Source organism: Vitis vinifera, chromosome 6 (assembly GCF_030704535.1).
Source record: "Vitis vinifera cultivar Pinot Noir 40024 chromosome 6, ASM3070453v1".
In the NCBI taxonomy this organism is placed as follows: domain Eukaryota; kingdom Viridiplantae; phylum Streptophyta; class Magnoliopsida; order Vitales; family Vitaceae; genus Vitis; species Vitis vinifera.
The window spans coordinates 24,282,982-24,297,157 of NC_081810.1; the positions used below are offsets into that span (position 1 = coordinate 24,282,982).

The 14,176-nt window shown below is 32.5% G+C and overlaps 1 protein-coding gene across 2 annotated transcripts; it reads right to left on the reverse strand.

Annotated features, from left to right (window-relative positions):
- Nucleotides 1-91: 91 nt before the first annotated feature.
- LOC100245057 (transcription factor E2FB) lies at nt 92-10,083 on the reverse strand. Of its 2 annotated transcripts, none has more exons than XM_002272437.4 (14): nt 9,691-10,083; nt 4,390-4,579; nt 4,082-4,138; nt 3,757-3,842; nt 3,594-3,682; nt 3,434-3,488; nt 2,209-2,261; nt 2,075-2,125; nt 1,924-1,972; nt 1,728-1,793; nt 1,560-1,636; nt 1,174-1,399; nt 707-773; nt 92-610 (listed from the first exon to the last, which is right to left on the reverse strand). In XM_002272437.4, exons 1-14 carry the CDS (start codon nt 9,862-9,864, stop codon nt 477-479), a joined length of 1,374 nt encoding a protein of 457 aa, XP_002272473.1. In that variant the 5' UTR covers nt 9,865-10,083; the 3' UTR covers nt 92-476. The 2 variants fall into 2 exon arrangements, with proteins under 2 accessions (XP_002272473.1, XP_059593658.1); XM_059737675.1 differs by lacking the exon at nt 9,691-10,083 and adding an exon at nt 8,896-9,058.
- Nucleotides 10,084-14,176: the final 4,093 nt, after the last annotated feature.

Sequence of the window (14,176 nt, forward strand, 5' to 3'; positions counted from 1 at the left end):
CCACATCAAGTACCATCAAAGAGTACCAAGTACTCAAGCAGCATTGTGCTGCCCAAAGGGAAACGGAAAATCGCATTTCACAGTTCTGCCATCACATAAGATGCTCATGTAATTTGATTCATTACTTACCTAAAACCGACATAACCAAATTTCAAGTCAATCGTACAAAAGGGGGGGGAGAGGAGGAGAAAGCAAGCCATAGAACAATATACAGAGGCAAAATTGTAATAGAGCAAATAATATTTCTATTCATTACTAAATCAGACTGATCATGTATAGTATTAGCCTACTGTACAGTGAACCAGCTTCCCCCATCTACACATTCTCTAAACTTCCTGAGATGCCTTCTTGTGGAGCAATGAGGAGGCAACCTCCAAATTTTTCACCACCTCTACAATTGAATCAGGAAAATGGAAGATGGATGGAATTAATTGGTTCCCCAAGTATCCATGATTTGTTTTGCTTGCCAATCTAATTCACCTCCCTGGAGTATTGGCAGCAGGAGGCACTTCCGCAGCACTAGATGGTGGAGTTTGAGGCTGTGGTGTGCTGACATTAGCCATTGCATAGTCATCATTAAGAGCATCTAACTCATTCCATTCAACTCCAGCTGTGGTTGAGAGTCAAGGAACTTTGTACTTGCACGTAAATAAAGATGAGGAAAGTAGATAAAAAGAAAATACGCAATATATTATTGAGAGGATACGCTCTGTCCTCCACATGTCTGTGATGCTCACATCGGCATCTGACAAAAGCCAGTAATCTGCATCACTCTGTCAAGGAAACAGGAAATATTTAGAACACCTGGGTGCTTACATGATTTAACTGCACATGCAACACATTCATGGTTAAAAACATCACTCTTCCCTTTTCACTGAAGTGAAAAGAAAGCAAAGTTACAGATTTTTTTCCATTTGAAAGAACCCTCATTCCGACAAGAACTCTGATTTATAATTGCTGAATGATGCATAAAAAGGTTTATACTTGTATAAAAAACAATGGACAAAGAAAAAATTATCAATCTCCATCGATCCAACTGCAACGGTTTTCTTTCCTTCCAATTCTGTAAAATAGAGCATGTTACCTGCACTTCTAATCCCTTTTCAGCAGACTCTATCATCACAAAGCTTTTAAAACCATGCTAACCATAACAATTCAAGTTTTAAGACTTACATCAACATCTGATGGAACGATCTTCATTATCCCACTCACAAAATCTTGTGACGCATTAAGATCAGAGGACATTCTATGAGCATCTTGTCCCTGTATTTCAATCTCCTTCCCTCTGCTCTCTTCTGTTACCATTGCTGCTGTTGGGTCCTCATTATATCCTGAACTTGATGGAAAACTTGGAGGTGCCTCAAGACCATTAATCTCCTCAAACTTCTCTTCAAATTGACTAAACCAATATCAAGAAAAATTAAGAGAATGAAAAGACAAGGCATCAGAACAGAATAGCCTGTCTCAAATAGTTTATCATCCTTACTTCCAAATAAGAATAATGGTTATCCCGTGCCTGCAAATAGAAAACAGGTGTTGTAACCAAAAGGCAACAATACCTGACAAGGTAAACATCTATAGGGCCCATTGAGCTTCTAAGAACTATTCTGTATCTCCTCTGAGGATAATCAACAGCCTACACGCAAAGGACAAAATTTCTTAGGGAATATGGAATGTTAAGACACAAAAGATGAACTTTTCCTTGATCTTCTCTGCACTTGATTTACCTCATCAGGATCTGGGACTTCTAGTGTGGTGCCATGTGGGGCTTTAATTGCTATCAAGGTTTCTTTCTGGTGGGAACAATACAAACAGACTCCCGTTAACAATCAGCCAAACAGAAACGAGCAAATTCTTGGGATTTGAAAACATTCTAATCTCAATTACTGTAAACCACCAAATCAAAGCAAAGAAGAAACAAACCTGGAAGCAGGGTAACCCCTTGATGTCTTCTTCAGTGACAAAAAGCCACCTAAGATAAGTAAGAGTGTAGAAATAGTTATCGTCTTGATCAAACTAACACACCACTAGTTAAATAACCGAATTTTGATGGGAGCAAGGGGAGAAATTTTACTTTTGATTGTTTTCATCTTCACTCAGGTCCCTCAATCTTTCTTGCATATCTCTGCAACAGACTAAAAGCATCAGCATAACCCAGAGCTTGCAAGACATCATAGAACTGTACTAGCATAGGAATGTTCACATTACCTTATTTGTGCATCTAATCTGCGCTCCTGAATAGAAAGGTTTTCAACTTCTTCCTGCAGAGGAAAAACTATTCATAAGACCACATCCTGCAAGTTTAGGAAAGATGCAAACAATTTTTCTTTCCAAATTCTCCAGTTCTCTCCAGTGGTGACAAATATCACAGATGGTCCACCATTCCCTGAATGTTGCATATACCCATGCAATTCAATGAACTCAATTCCACAGCTTTTTTCTAGATATTGCAGTCAGCTAGCCAAAACCTACTTTGGCTTTCTGCTCACTTCAGATAGATTTAATATTTGTTTGACTAAACCTTGGTTGCTGTCTAATTACCAGTTACCACAATTGTTCTTCATTTAGGGCCCAGACCATCAAAACCATAGGATTGGCAGAGGCAATGTAAACAAAAAATAAAACAAAAAGAATAAAACTCTCTCAAAGAGTTGAAGAGGGGGTGTTTAATAAAACTGAAAATTGAATACTGAACTGCAAGTATTATTGAATGTACAAAAATAAAAAGCCACTGGTAGCATCTGAAATTTAAGTAATGAATTCAGATTCAGTTATACTGTTTGATAAACAAAAAATTAAAAGAATTAAAAGAAAAGAAAAGTTTGTTTTACAGATTAATCCACAAACAATTACTAGATTTTTCTATGAAGAACCATATGTTAAGCTATGTCACATGTACTACTATGTTTTTTTGGTGATGATTGAAGAATACAGTAAAAAAATTCAACTGTTTTTATATAATTCATAATTTAAAAAATGAAATATGTAGATGATTTAATGTAAAGAATCTAATAAACTTATATGCATGATCATTTTTTTTCCTATTTAATCAAAATGACAAAGTGGAAGAGAGTTTACAACTTTGATAAATTCCTCACCCTTAGAATTCGTTATAAAAGAATTGAAAATTAAAAGGAATTTGGTTATAAACAATGATTAAAAGTGATAATCAAAAGTTACAAAACTTTAAAAACCTGAGAGCAAATGTTTCTCTTAAGTATTTAATGACCATGGTTGTAGAAATTTAAGTGATTTTCAAGTAGAGTCTGTTTTTTAACTGGCATCTCATTTATACTATTTGCACAGTAAAACACACTTAAACAGTAGGACTACTTGATATGTTTAGTTGAAGTACCAATTACGGTGATCAAACACACCCATGAAGATCAAGACAGTGTGCATGCCAAGAAACAATTTACCTACTTCTGCATACCTGTAAACTAGTAACATTTTCATCAACCTCTCCTGGCCTCGAGACATCAAGTCCCCTACAAAAATCAATTAACTTTTGAGTAATTCTTCACGTGTTGAGGTAATTATTAACATTTCAAAACAACTTTAAATAAAAAGTAAATGACAGAATATTTTCATACTTCCACTGAATTCTATTCTTCAACTTCTTCTCAATGAGACCAATTCCTTCAAGGACATTTGTTATGTCATATATACGCCTCTTCTGTACCTGTGATAATGGAAACGTTTCAATTGACAGGATGTTATGCCACAGGATATATTGCGTTAGATATAAAATAGCACCTCTAAAGTGTCGGCAGCTTTATTTAGATCAAGAATACCATCTTCTGCATGTTTAATCAAATTAATGAACTTCTTTGTCAAGAGACCTGAATGAGAATCATAGGACATTGTTGTCACTTTTATGGCATCCACTTTGGCTGTCCCACAAACTATTAAATGAAAACATCTATAGAAAAAATAAAACAAACTCCACCTTTTTTCAAACTCAAAAATAATAATAATAATAACAACAACAACAATAAAAGACTAAAAGGAGAGAGAGAGAGAGAGAGAGGAAAAAAAATCTCACACACATATACAAAGAGATAAGCAATCATTTACTTACCTAGTGAGCTATCATAACGACAGGGACCTACTGGAGTAAGATTATTTCCAGGAGAACCTGCAAATTGAGAGAAAGCATCTCAGTAAATTTGGCTTCTCTTCTCAGTCTACCATGGCTCACTATTGGATCATAAGCAAAAGAGAACTGTTCATGCTGATAAGAGAATCTCTATTCATGTTCATGCTGATAATAAAATCCTAGTAGAACCAAGGGATTTGTTGATTCTGATGGTTAATTTTTCATTGGATATGCTGCAGAATTAAAAATTTGGGAGCCAAATATACACATCTTTGACAGAAACTGCTCACCAGCATTAGATACTGGAGTTTGAGGTCCAGACCTGCTGCACTTGGTAATCCTTGATGTTTTCTGTGCCTTTCCTCCTTTTCCTGATACAGGTGTCTGGACAGGACTGTTGACTACTTCAGTAAAACCAGGAACAGCAGTCCACTCGCTAGACTCAGCTTCATAATCGGGTTCACTTTTCCGCTTTAATTGCTAAAGAATACCATATAGTTTTTGTAAATTGCAATGAGCAACATGTGCAATAAAATTTAATCATATAATTAACTGAAAAATATATTGAACTTATTCCAAGAAAAAAAAAATGCATTAACAATGGGAAAACCAGCCTAATATTAAATGAGGCAAAATATTGAAGATGTTACACCAAGCAAAAGCAAAGAAGAGTAAAAGTTTTCCCAGCCTGCCAAAAAGAATTCCTTGAAGATAAAACTTCACTAATAGTTACAATGACCCAGTTTGTCAACAAAAATATCATTTAGGTTGTAAACCTCTTAATGAAAGCAATAAGATTATAATATTTTTTTAATGGAGAAATTGTGGACATGCTTGTAACTCTTTCATAGCAGATAATAATAAATTAATTTAGTAAAAACACCCCATATGAATGACCCCATTGAACCACCAAAAACTACAGATGCAAGCAGATGCCAGCCTGTATGAATAATACTGCCACTGGAATGGACATAATAACTGCAGACAGATTCAAGCAGCTCTTTGCTTGCTTACATTCCACCAATATATGCAAAACTAGTAACAGGAGAAGCTAGTTGTGGACATTTACCAACATCTAAAACTCTTCAAGAAAAGCCCATTTGATTGATGACCATCCTATAAACAGGGACTGAGATTTCCTTATTATTTTACACCCCTTGTAATTACAAGGAAAAGAAATTTGGGATAGGCAAGATTCATCAATTAATTTACATTTCAATTCCTATCTCATTTACATCTATTTCAAAAAAAAAGGCCAATAATCTTAGCAATTCACAAAGCAGCTGGAGAATATTCCTTTGCTTTATATGGCAATCAGTATAACAAACATTGAGGTCTGAGGTAGCAGGGTACATTATGTAAGCCACTGATATGAGTCAATGGGCCAAGGACTGGGATGTCAGCTAGTAAGACCAGTTTGAGCTGTTTTGGCTGAATGACCTCTTCTTCAGACTACCTCATGGCATAGTGTCACATGCTTCCCAATAAAGAGGAGTTTATGAATAAATAGGCTTTCAACAGTTTGCTTATGCATCATAAAAAGATGCATTTGGTATAGTTATACTGAAAACTGCAGACCATTGCACTTTTCAAGCAACAGACAGAAGGTGTAGAAGGACAAAACCACTTGAATGATGACTTGTAACTTCTTAGTGTAGAAATAATCCAAGGTATAACTACCCTTTTCTGCAGACTACCAGAACTATGCTGATTTTCCTGTTTCTGTATGTAATCTTTTTATTATTAACATGTACAGTTCTTTGCCCATAACTATAAAAGCCTGCAGGATATAAACTACCATCAACTTCAAAAGAGGAAATGCAATTTTGCAAGAAGCTAGGAAGCAAATCAACCATTCTAGAGTGAGGCACTTGTCCATGATCTCCACAAAAAACTGCCTTAGTAATCTTTTTTCTTCTTTTTCCCTTTCTACCTAGTTGGAACAAGAACACGAAGTAAACTTATTGGCAAATATAGAACCTCATACAAAGTGATCTACTAAACAATTCTCTTCTTTTATAGGCAGGCTGGCAGATTTTTGGGGTTGTAATCCAGAAGTAAAAAAAGATAAGCAGAGGTTAAAAGTGAAGGCCTATGAGAAGATAGCATATCAAGGTAAAGGAAAATTAGTTCATAAATATGACTGCACCTTACATGTAAACTTAACTAGAGTTCACCTTTCTGATCAATATTGAAGAAAATGGTCTATTTTACGCATAAAATTTGCATGGCTGTTAAGGGAACCATTTTTGAAGGAGAAACAACACTAAGCATTTTGTCAAATTTAGGAATCATTTTCCTTTAGGGAAAGTCAACTACTTCACAAATGGGGTCGAGCTTAGAAGCCAGAATGAACTCAAGACACAAGATTTATTGGCCTTTCCTTGAGCCATAATTATGGGAATGAACCACTTGTGTTTCATTCACAAAAAGGAAGCAAATGCTATTTTGCCCTTTCGCAGATTTGGGTTCTTAAGTCAAAGTTAGCAATAGTTGGTTGTTTAAGTCATATTTACAAATTTAGAATTTAGAAAGTCTTCTTCACTAGTAATTTTTCACAAAGAAAATTCTGAGCTTTTAAGCTTTCTATTTCAAGAAGTTATATTTTGAATTTAAAACTTTACTGGAACTTTCTAATTATGAGAATTCCAGTATTTTTAAAATTTCTGCTTGCAAAGAAATGACAATTTATACTTTAATGCCATTATTTGGTGGATTTTTAGTTCTAGGAAAAAAATTAAAGTCATAACAGATACTATATAGGTTGGGTTTCTTTTCTTTTTAATGATTTTATTAAGTTCTTTTAAAGCTTTCTAAAGTAAATAAATAAGGCTAAGTGTTACAGAATGGAATATAATAAATTACAAATATTTTTTGCATAATTTTCAAATATTAGTGATGAGTCTCCATTATTATTATAATTATTTAGGTGAGACTCCTATAAGGTTTTAATAAGACTCCAAGATTCACCTTTATCTTTTTTCTCTTTGATAGTGAGATTCAGCTATTTTCTTGTAAGATGCTAAGATTTATCTCTCCTTTTCTCTTCAATTGTGAGTATTGATTATTTTCTATTCTAACTGAGACTCTCCTAGAAGGCCTTAGTAAGACTAAAGTTTGTCTCTTCCCTATTTATAATATTTTCTGTGTGCTTATCAAAAAACGACAGTTTTCTCTCCCTTTCTTCTCTTTTGCCTTTTGAAGTTATGGCTTTATTCAAATGTGCCATAAACCCCAATTCATCATTCCCTCCTTAAAAGTTTAAATAGGTAAAAGCCCCAACCCATCTTTATTTGCTTCTTGTAACCGCCTTAAGGTTAGCCTATTTCACATGGTAACATAATCGATGCATGGGATATGGTCATTCACCTCACCATATTAGTTGAAGAATGGGAAATCCAGAACCTGTAACTTTGGTTCACCATGACTTAGGTTTGGATTATTGCTTCAGAACCGATTTGACTTATATCACACAGCTCTTAAAGGAAATAAGAAAGGAAATTAAGAAGTTCACTACCACCATCTTCTTTGCTTCCTTTCCATTTGTTTTGATTTGAGTCCTTTGACCTCTGAAATGAGTTCAGTTGTAAAGATTTAACTGTTTTTAATTATGCTGTACACCACTGCAACTACAGAACGAAGAAGATTTGTCATGGACGCTCTATATCCTTCTATGTCAGACGAGTTTCAAATTCCATCTCCATTTTCTTATCTGTGTAGTGCAGGCTTACCTGCAGCAACTCAAAATAACTAAAAATACAAAGGGAAATCAGTCTTGAGGGGCTCCATTCTAAACCAGTCTAAACCTGATAGTTTCACCATTTACCCAGTTTGAACATTAGGCTGGTTTTAAAAGTCCTTTTGTTACAAGCATAGACCTTTCAAAAGGCTTATCTAAGGGGGAATAGAGACCCCATTACCATTCAAACCAATGTAAGAGCCATACACAGCACAAATCACTCTGAACCAAAAACTATCATGCTCTAAGAGAACTTCCAATTATTTTAATATAAGAGTTCTTTATTACCAACAAGTACAAACTACCTCTTCTCCCAAAAGCCAAGCAAAAAGGTAGGAACTAGATGATAATCCCAGTGTAAGTCCACTGTCATTGAACTCACAGCTCTCTCGCTAAGCTTTTCCCATGTACAACTTCCTCAAGGATATCATTGGTCAATTCAGCATGTCTATTTGAAACTCCTTTCCTTTCCATAACTCATTTAGATACCTTACAAGGGAATATGATTTCTCTAAGTTGATAAAAACCTAGTCGAGTCTGGCCTCTAGACTACAAACTTCTCCATCTATTAAATATTGGAAAAGTTAGCTCTAATTATTGATTCACAGGAGCTATGTGCTCCCTCTAGGAATGTGCATTTTGAGCTTATGTTACTACTTTTTTGTGCAGCACTCTAATATCAACAAAATGTCAATATAAGCAATAAACATGGATGCATTCTTTAAGATTTAAAATGAAATGTGTTGAATAACCAGATGGCAGGAGAGAAAGGGCAACAAATCACAAATGATTCACTGGCTTGATGTCCACCTTGCGAAGCACAAATTGGAAAGGCATCAAGAACCTTAAAACCAGATAATTTATGGCTAAAAATATGAAAAATAAATTTTAAAACAATCTTTGTTCGGAAGAAAACCCCCATCTTTGCCCAATGGAAAGGTGACAAGTAATTTGACAGATTAGATGGTCAAACTCAAGTAAAACACCCCAGGCTTTCTAAAGAATCAAACACAAAGACAAGGGAACAAAACTTTTTGATTGGATAAACAATGAGAACCTTGCATCTCTCTTTGCATTGTTCCAGAAAGTTCATCAAGCTACCAAAAAGAGCATCCGACACCAAACATCATCCTAAAACATAGCCCTCCACAGGAGACCCACCACAATTTTCTGGTAAGCTTGATGAACAAGGGTCTAAAATTCTAAAATAAAACCTACACCTGAGAACATCATCACCATCCAGGACTCTAATTCACTCATAATATAATCCCACTTCATTGCAATGGCCCAACAACCATTTATCAAAACGCCCCAAATCTTTAAACTAATAGATCACCTAATCATCCAACTACAATTATCTTTCAATGCACCAAATGGTACTTAAACCCCTTATGCCTCAGCTATTGACGAAAAAAACTAAAACTTCACATTTACACCCATAGAACCTTCTCAACCTGTCATACCATAAAGCAAAGAACTAGAAAGAAAGCAAGAACCAGAAAGAAGGATGGGAGAAGACACATAAACTTGAAGAAGAGCTTATAATAGATCTCACCCCGTGTAGAGTTTTATGCAAAACGACAACCCCAATACTGCTACTAACAACTTTCTGAACTACAATTAACTTGTTCCTTTCCCAGCTTGCAATCCAATATATAAAAACGCCAAAATCCTTCAACCACAGGTCCAATTCTACTCAATTGATCACAATTCAGCGCCCTAAGTTCCAGAACAAAGCACAAACAACCAAACTCACATACAAACCGCAAGGAACACACAATTCCCACAGTCAACAGCCAACCAATTTCCAATTCCAAACACCGAGGCAAACAGATCCCCAGAGCAAACTCACCGGAGATTTTACCACCACGGCCTCGTCGGCCTCGTGATCGGGGACGCGGCCGGAGGAGGAGAAGCGGTGGTAGTCCCCGGGCGAGGGGACGAAGGGCGGGCGGGCGGGCGGAAAGGGGAGGTGGCGCTTGGGAGGGTGCATGATCTGGTGAGGCGGCTGAGAAGAAGGGTTCATGGGGGAAGAAGATGGAGAAGAGGAGGGGATCGGGGTTAGGGTTAGGCGAATTGTAGGAAAAGCAGAGGAGGAAGCGGATGGGAATTGGAGGGAGATCTGAAAGAGATTAAAAAAGGTAGGAAGAAAGGGAAGAAGAAGAAGAAAACGAGGGAAGGGAGGGAGGAGGGAATTTTGGTTCGGATATAGATGTGGAGGGAAGTTCTATTATTATAAAAACCCACCCCTCTCAATTATTTTTCTTTTTTTCTTATTAATTCCTACTTAATTTAGAAAATGCATAAATAAGTACCACTGCTCTGATTTATTTTGAAAAATAAATCATAAAATTTTTAATTTGTATATACTTAATAATGCTGTCATATAAATCAAATAACATTCCGTGGCATCATATGATCTTAATTAACGGTAACATTATTGGATAGAGTTTGTTGGGAGGCTGTGAAATAGTGCGAGATTAGAAGTTGATTGTTGTAAGGGTTGTTGACAAAGATAAATAAATAAATAAAATATTGTATTTTAGAAAATATGAAAAGGTCGGTTCGAATCGGCGATGCGCGCCTTTTGTTGGGGGAACTGGGAATCAAGTCAGCGATTATTTGGCGCGTATTTCTCCACTCACTTTGCCCACTCCTCACCAACCAAACCCTACCCAATACTCCCGTGGACCGGCCTCTGCCTACTTCAATCTCAGGTTCAAATATCATTAAACTGCTCCATTTCTCTTGGGCCAGGCCTGTATGAAAAAACTAAAATAAAAAAACCCTTTAAGTTATGTTTATGTTTGGTTGAAATAATAAACTGGAATTTAAAATAACATATAAAAATAGTTTATTCAATTTTTTACTTTTTTTTTTGGGAAAAGTAGGTCTTGACTCATTAATACGAAAATATATGGAAAAAATGAACGTCAAATTTTTTAAATCAATATTATCTTTATTTATTTAAAAATAATTTGAAATATATACACTTTTAATAAGTCATTTAATTATTTCTTAAAATGTCCTTTTTACTTATCATATTATTAACATCAACGTAAATGTTTATCTTCTTTTTAGATTTATTATTATTATTATTATTATTATTATTTAGGTTGTTTTCCCTTTAGAAATAAACACATCTTAGGAAAAGTTGCGACTTATTTTTTTCTCCATGACCAAACATCTTAGAGTAAAAGTGAGGAAGTTTGAAGGGTGTGGTCATTATAAGTAGTGAAAAAAAAATCTCAAATAATAATAATAATAAATTTAAAAGAAATGAAAACATTTACATGGAAGAGCATATCAATGGGTGTTAATGGCATGACAAGTAAAAGGGGTATTTTATGAAATAATTAGATGAATTATTAAAAAGTGTATGTATTTCAAATTATTTTTAAATAAATGAAGATAATACTAATTTAAAAAATTTGAAGTTCCTTTTTCTATATATTTTCATACTAATGAACTCGCTTTTCTGTTTTCTTTTTCGACCTTTCATCTTTATTTCTTTACCTCGGATTTTGCGAAAACCAATTATAGCTTTGAATTTACCGATAGAAATTAGGTCCATTGATAGGAGATGACTTATGGTTATAGGTAGGCAAAGTTTGTCAATATGACTTGAATACAATATAATTTTCACAAGTTTAAAATGAGTATAATCATGTTTGAGTCAAATTCATGGTTGAGTATCAAACTCATTCAATAAATAGGTTTTTTTTTTTTTGCCAACCTATATAATGCGAATTTAACAAAAATTGACCTATTTGATAATTATATTAATTAACCTAATGATAATTTTAACCTATTTAACACATATTTGACTCATTTTAAATTTACTTTTGAATAAATGAGTTAATTGAATTATAAATATGTCAAATTAGAAGATTAATTATATAAACTTATATATGTCTTAACTAAACTTTATAATTAAACAAAATGACTTGATTATTAAACGAATTACATGATTTATTACCCATTTAATAATGAGATTGTATTTTGGTTTACATTTTTAATCTAATTATTATTCATATCATGTTTAGGTAAAACTATTTGGTTGAATATCTAAAATTAGATACGATACAAACACGACCCACATAAGAATTGCCACCTCTAATTATGAGCACAAAGAGATTCATCTCAAGGCCCGAGGGAGAGTAAAATAAGAATGAACAATTTGTGGCAATAGTTCGGACAAAATCAAGTTTGTATTATTGTTAAGAACTATTGAATATTCACCTACCTTCAATATAATCTAGTTATATGTCATACTCGATATAGATACAATATATTTATTATTTAATATTATAACAATCAAATCTCTTTTATATAATTCGCTATGCACTCATAAGGTTTTCACAACTTTAAAATATGATTATATGGTTAAAAGAAATTCATACCTGTTATGAGCTTTTTTCATTTATTTGAGTGAGATATCACAATTATTTAAATGCAAATATAATGTTCTTGTCATGTCTAACATGATTATAGGGCCAAATGAACAAATACTTTTTGTTGAGCTAAGCATACAAAAACTTATATTAAAGTTAAGGATCAACATTGATACCATTTGTAAGGACTCGTTTTTTTTATATTGAGTTAAACAAACAAAAACCCACATTAAAGTTAAGGATCAACTTTGATACCATTTATAATAATTTATTTCATCTCTTAATGTTGAAAAATCATTAACTAGTATTTGAGAATTCATTCATTTTCATCTAAAAATCACCATTATTTTTTATTTTAAAAATTGAAAAGAAAAAAAAGAAGAAGAAGAAAAGGAAAAAAATATGTCCAAACAACACTTTAGGCTTGTTTCCGTAAACTTTCTATTTTTTGTTTTTAAAAATGTAGAAATTCTTATATATAAAAGTGTAGATTTAGTCCTTAAAAATTACTTTAAAAATATTAAAATTAAAATTAATAAAATAATTTTAATATCTCCATTTTTAAATTAATTTTTGAAAAATCATTATATTTCATTGTAAGTCTTTAAGGGGGTGTTTGGTACTTCAAAATAGGGAATGGAAATAAATATTTTGTTTCTATTCTTATTTCTTAGTGAATAGAAATGAATTTGATGATTCCATTTTTAGTATTTGGATGAACTTAGGAATACAAGATTGGAATGATTATTTGTTTTCATTCCAATGTTTGATAATAATAGGAATGGAAATGAAAAAGAAATAAATTTACAATAATATCCTTCCATATAATTTAAAATAATTTTTTATTTTTATTTTTATTTTTTAAAAATAAAATTTGAGGGTTTTTTTGTTATTAAATAATAAGACTAAAAAAATATATATACTCAATAAATAAAAAATTAACCATAAAAAATCATATAACCCTAATGTACAAATATTCAATTATTATTTTTATTAAAAATTTAAATAATTTGTTATGCTTAAGAGTTATAAAATTATGTTTTACCAATATATATATATATATATATATATATATATATATATTTATTAGAATATTTAAATTCTCAAAGCTAGCAAATGTTTTTCCTATTTTCAAAAGAGGAAATAAAAGAATTCAAATTTCATTCTAATTTTCAACAAGTATCATATCCGATAAAATCCATAACCTTAAAAAATTTTAAATATTCGTTTTTTTTTAATAAAAAAAATAATAGTCTTGAAATCTTTTTTCTAAATGTCGTGGAATGTTCAATTGATTCAGTTTGGGAGAATCACTTGTTGCATAGAAGTAGATGATGAATGGGGTCTCTAACTTTGCAAAAAATATAAGCATCAAACTTGAAGAATGAGATAAGAGTGTAAAATAATAAATTTAGATTATTTTATATTATCAAATAGGTTTAATGAATTAGAATACCACCTATTTTTAATGAATTCGAATTATAAGTTGGATTTAGTTTCTGCCTAAATAATTTTTTATTTCATTTCCATCTTCTTAACATTTATCCAAACATAGGAATAAAGGAGAAAATGAATGAGATGTCTATTCTCACTCCCCATTCCCGTGTACCAAACACCCCCTAAAAGTTTATGTATTTAATATGGAAATTATTGTTATTTTCTATTTTTTAAAAACACAAAAATAGGAAAAGTATCCAAACCCATCTACCTCTGATTTGAATATATTTATTATTTATTATTTTTAAAAGTAAAAATAGTAATAATTTTAGCATAAAATGCCACAATCTTAAAAGTGATTTTAAGAGATTACGGCAAGTTGATATATTTTTTTAATATAAGCAAGTGTATCCAAATAAGCTGCTAAATATTTAATTTTTAATTATAATTTATTGATATTTATTTGTATTTATAATATATTTTTAACATTCATTGTTTTTTAAAATT

Bases quoted from the DNA above. Each gene is read 5' to 3' on its own strand.
- LOC100245057 (XM_002272437.4), bottom strand. From the start codon at position 9,864: ATGAACCCTTCTTCTCAGCCGCCTCACCAGATCATGCACCCTCCCAAG. The intron at 2,262-3,433 runs GTATGCAGAAGT...TTTCCTCTGCAG, and splicing joins AAAATGTTACTAGTTTACAG to GAAGAAGTTGAAAACCTTTC. The intron at 1,973-2,074 runs GTAAAATTTCTC...TACTTATCTTAG, and splicing joins GAAGATGAAAACAATCAAAA to GTGGCTTTTTGTCACTGAAG.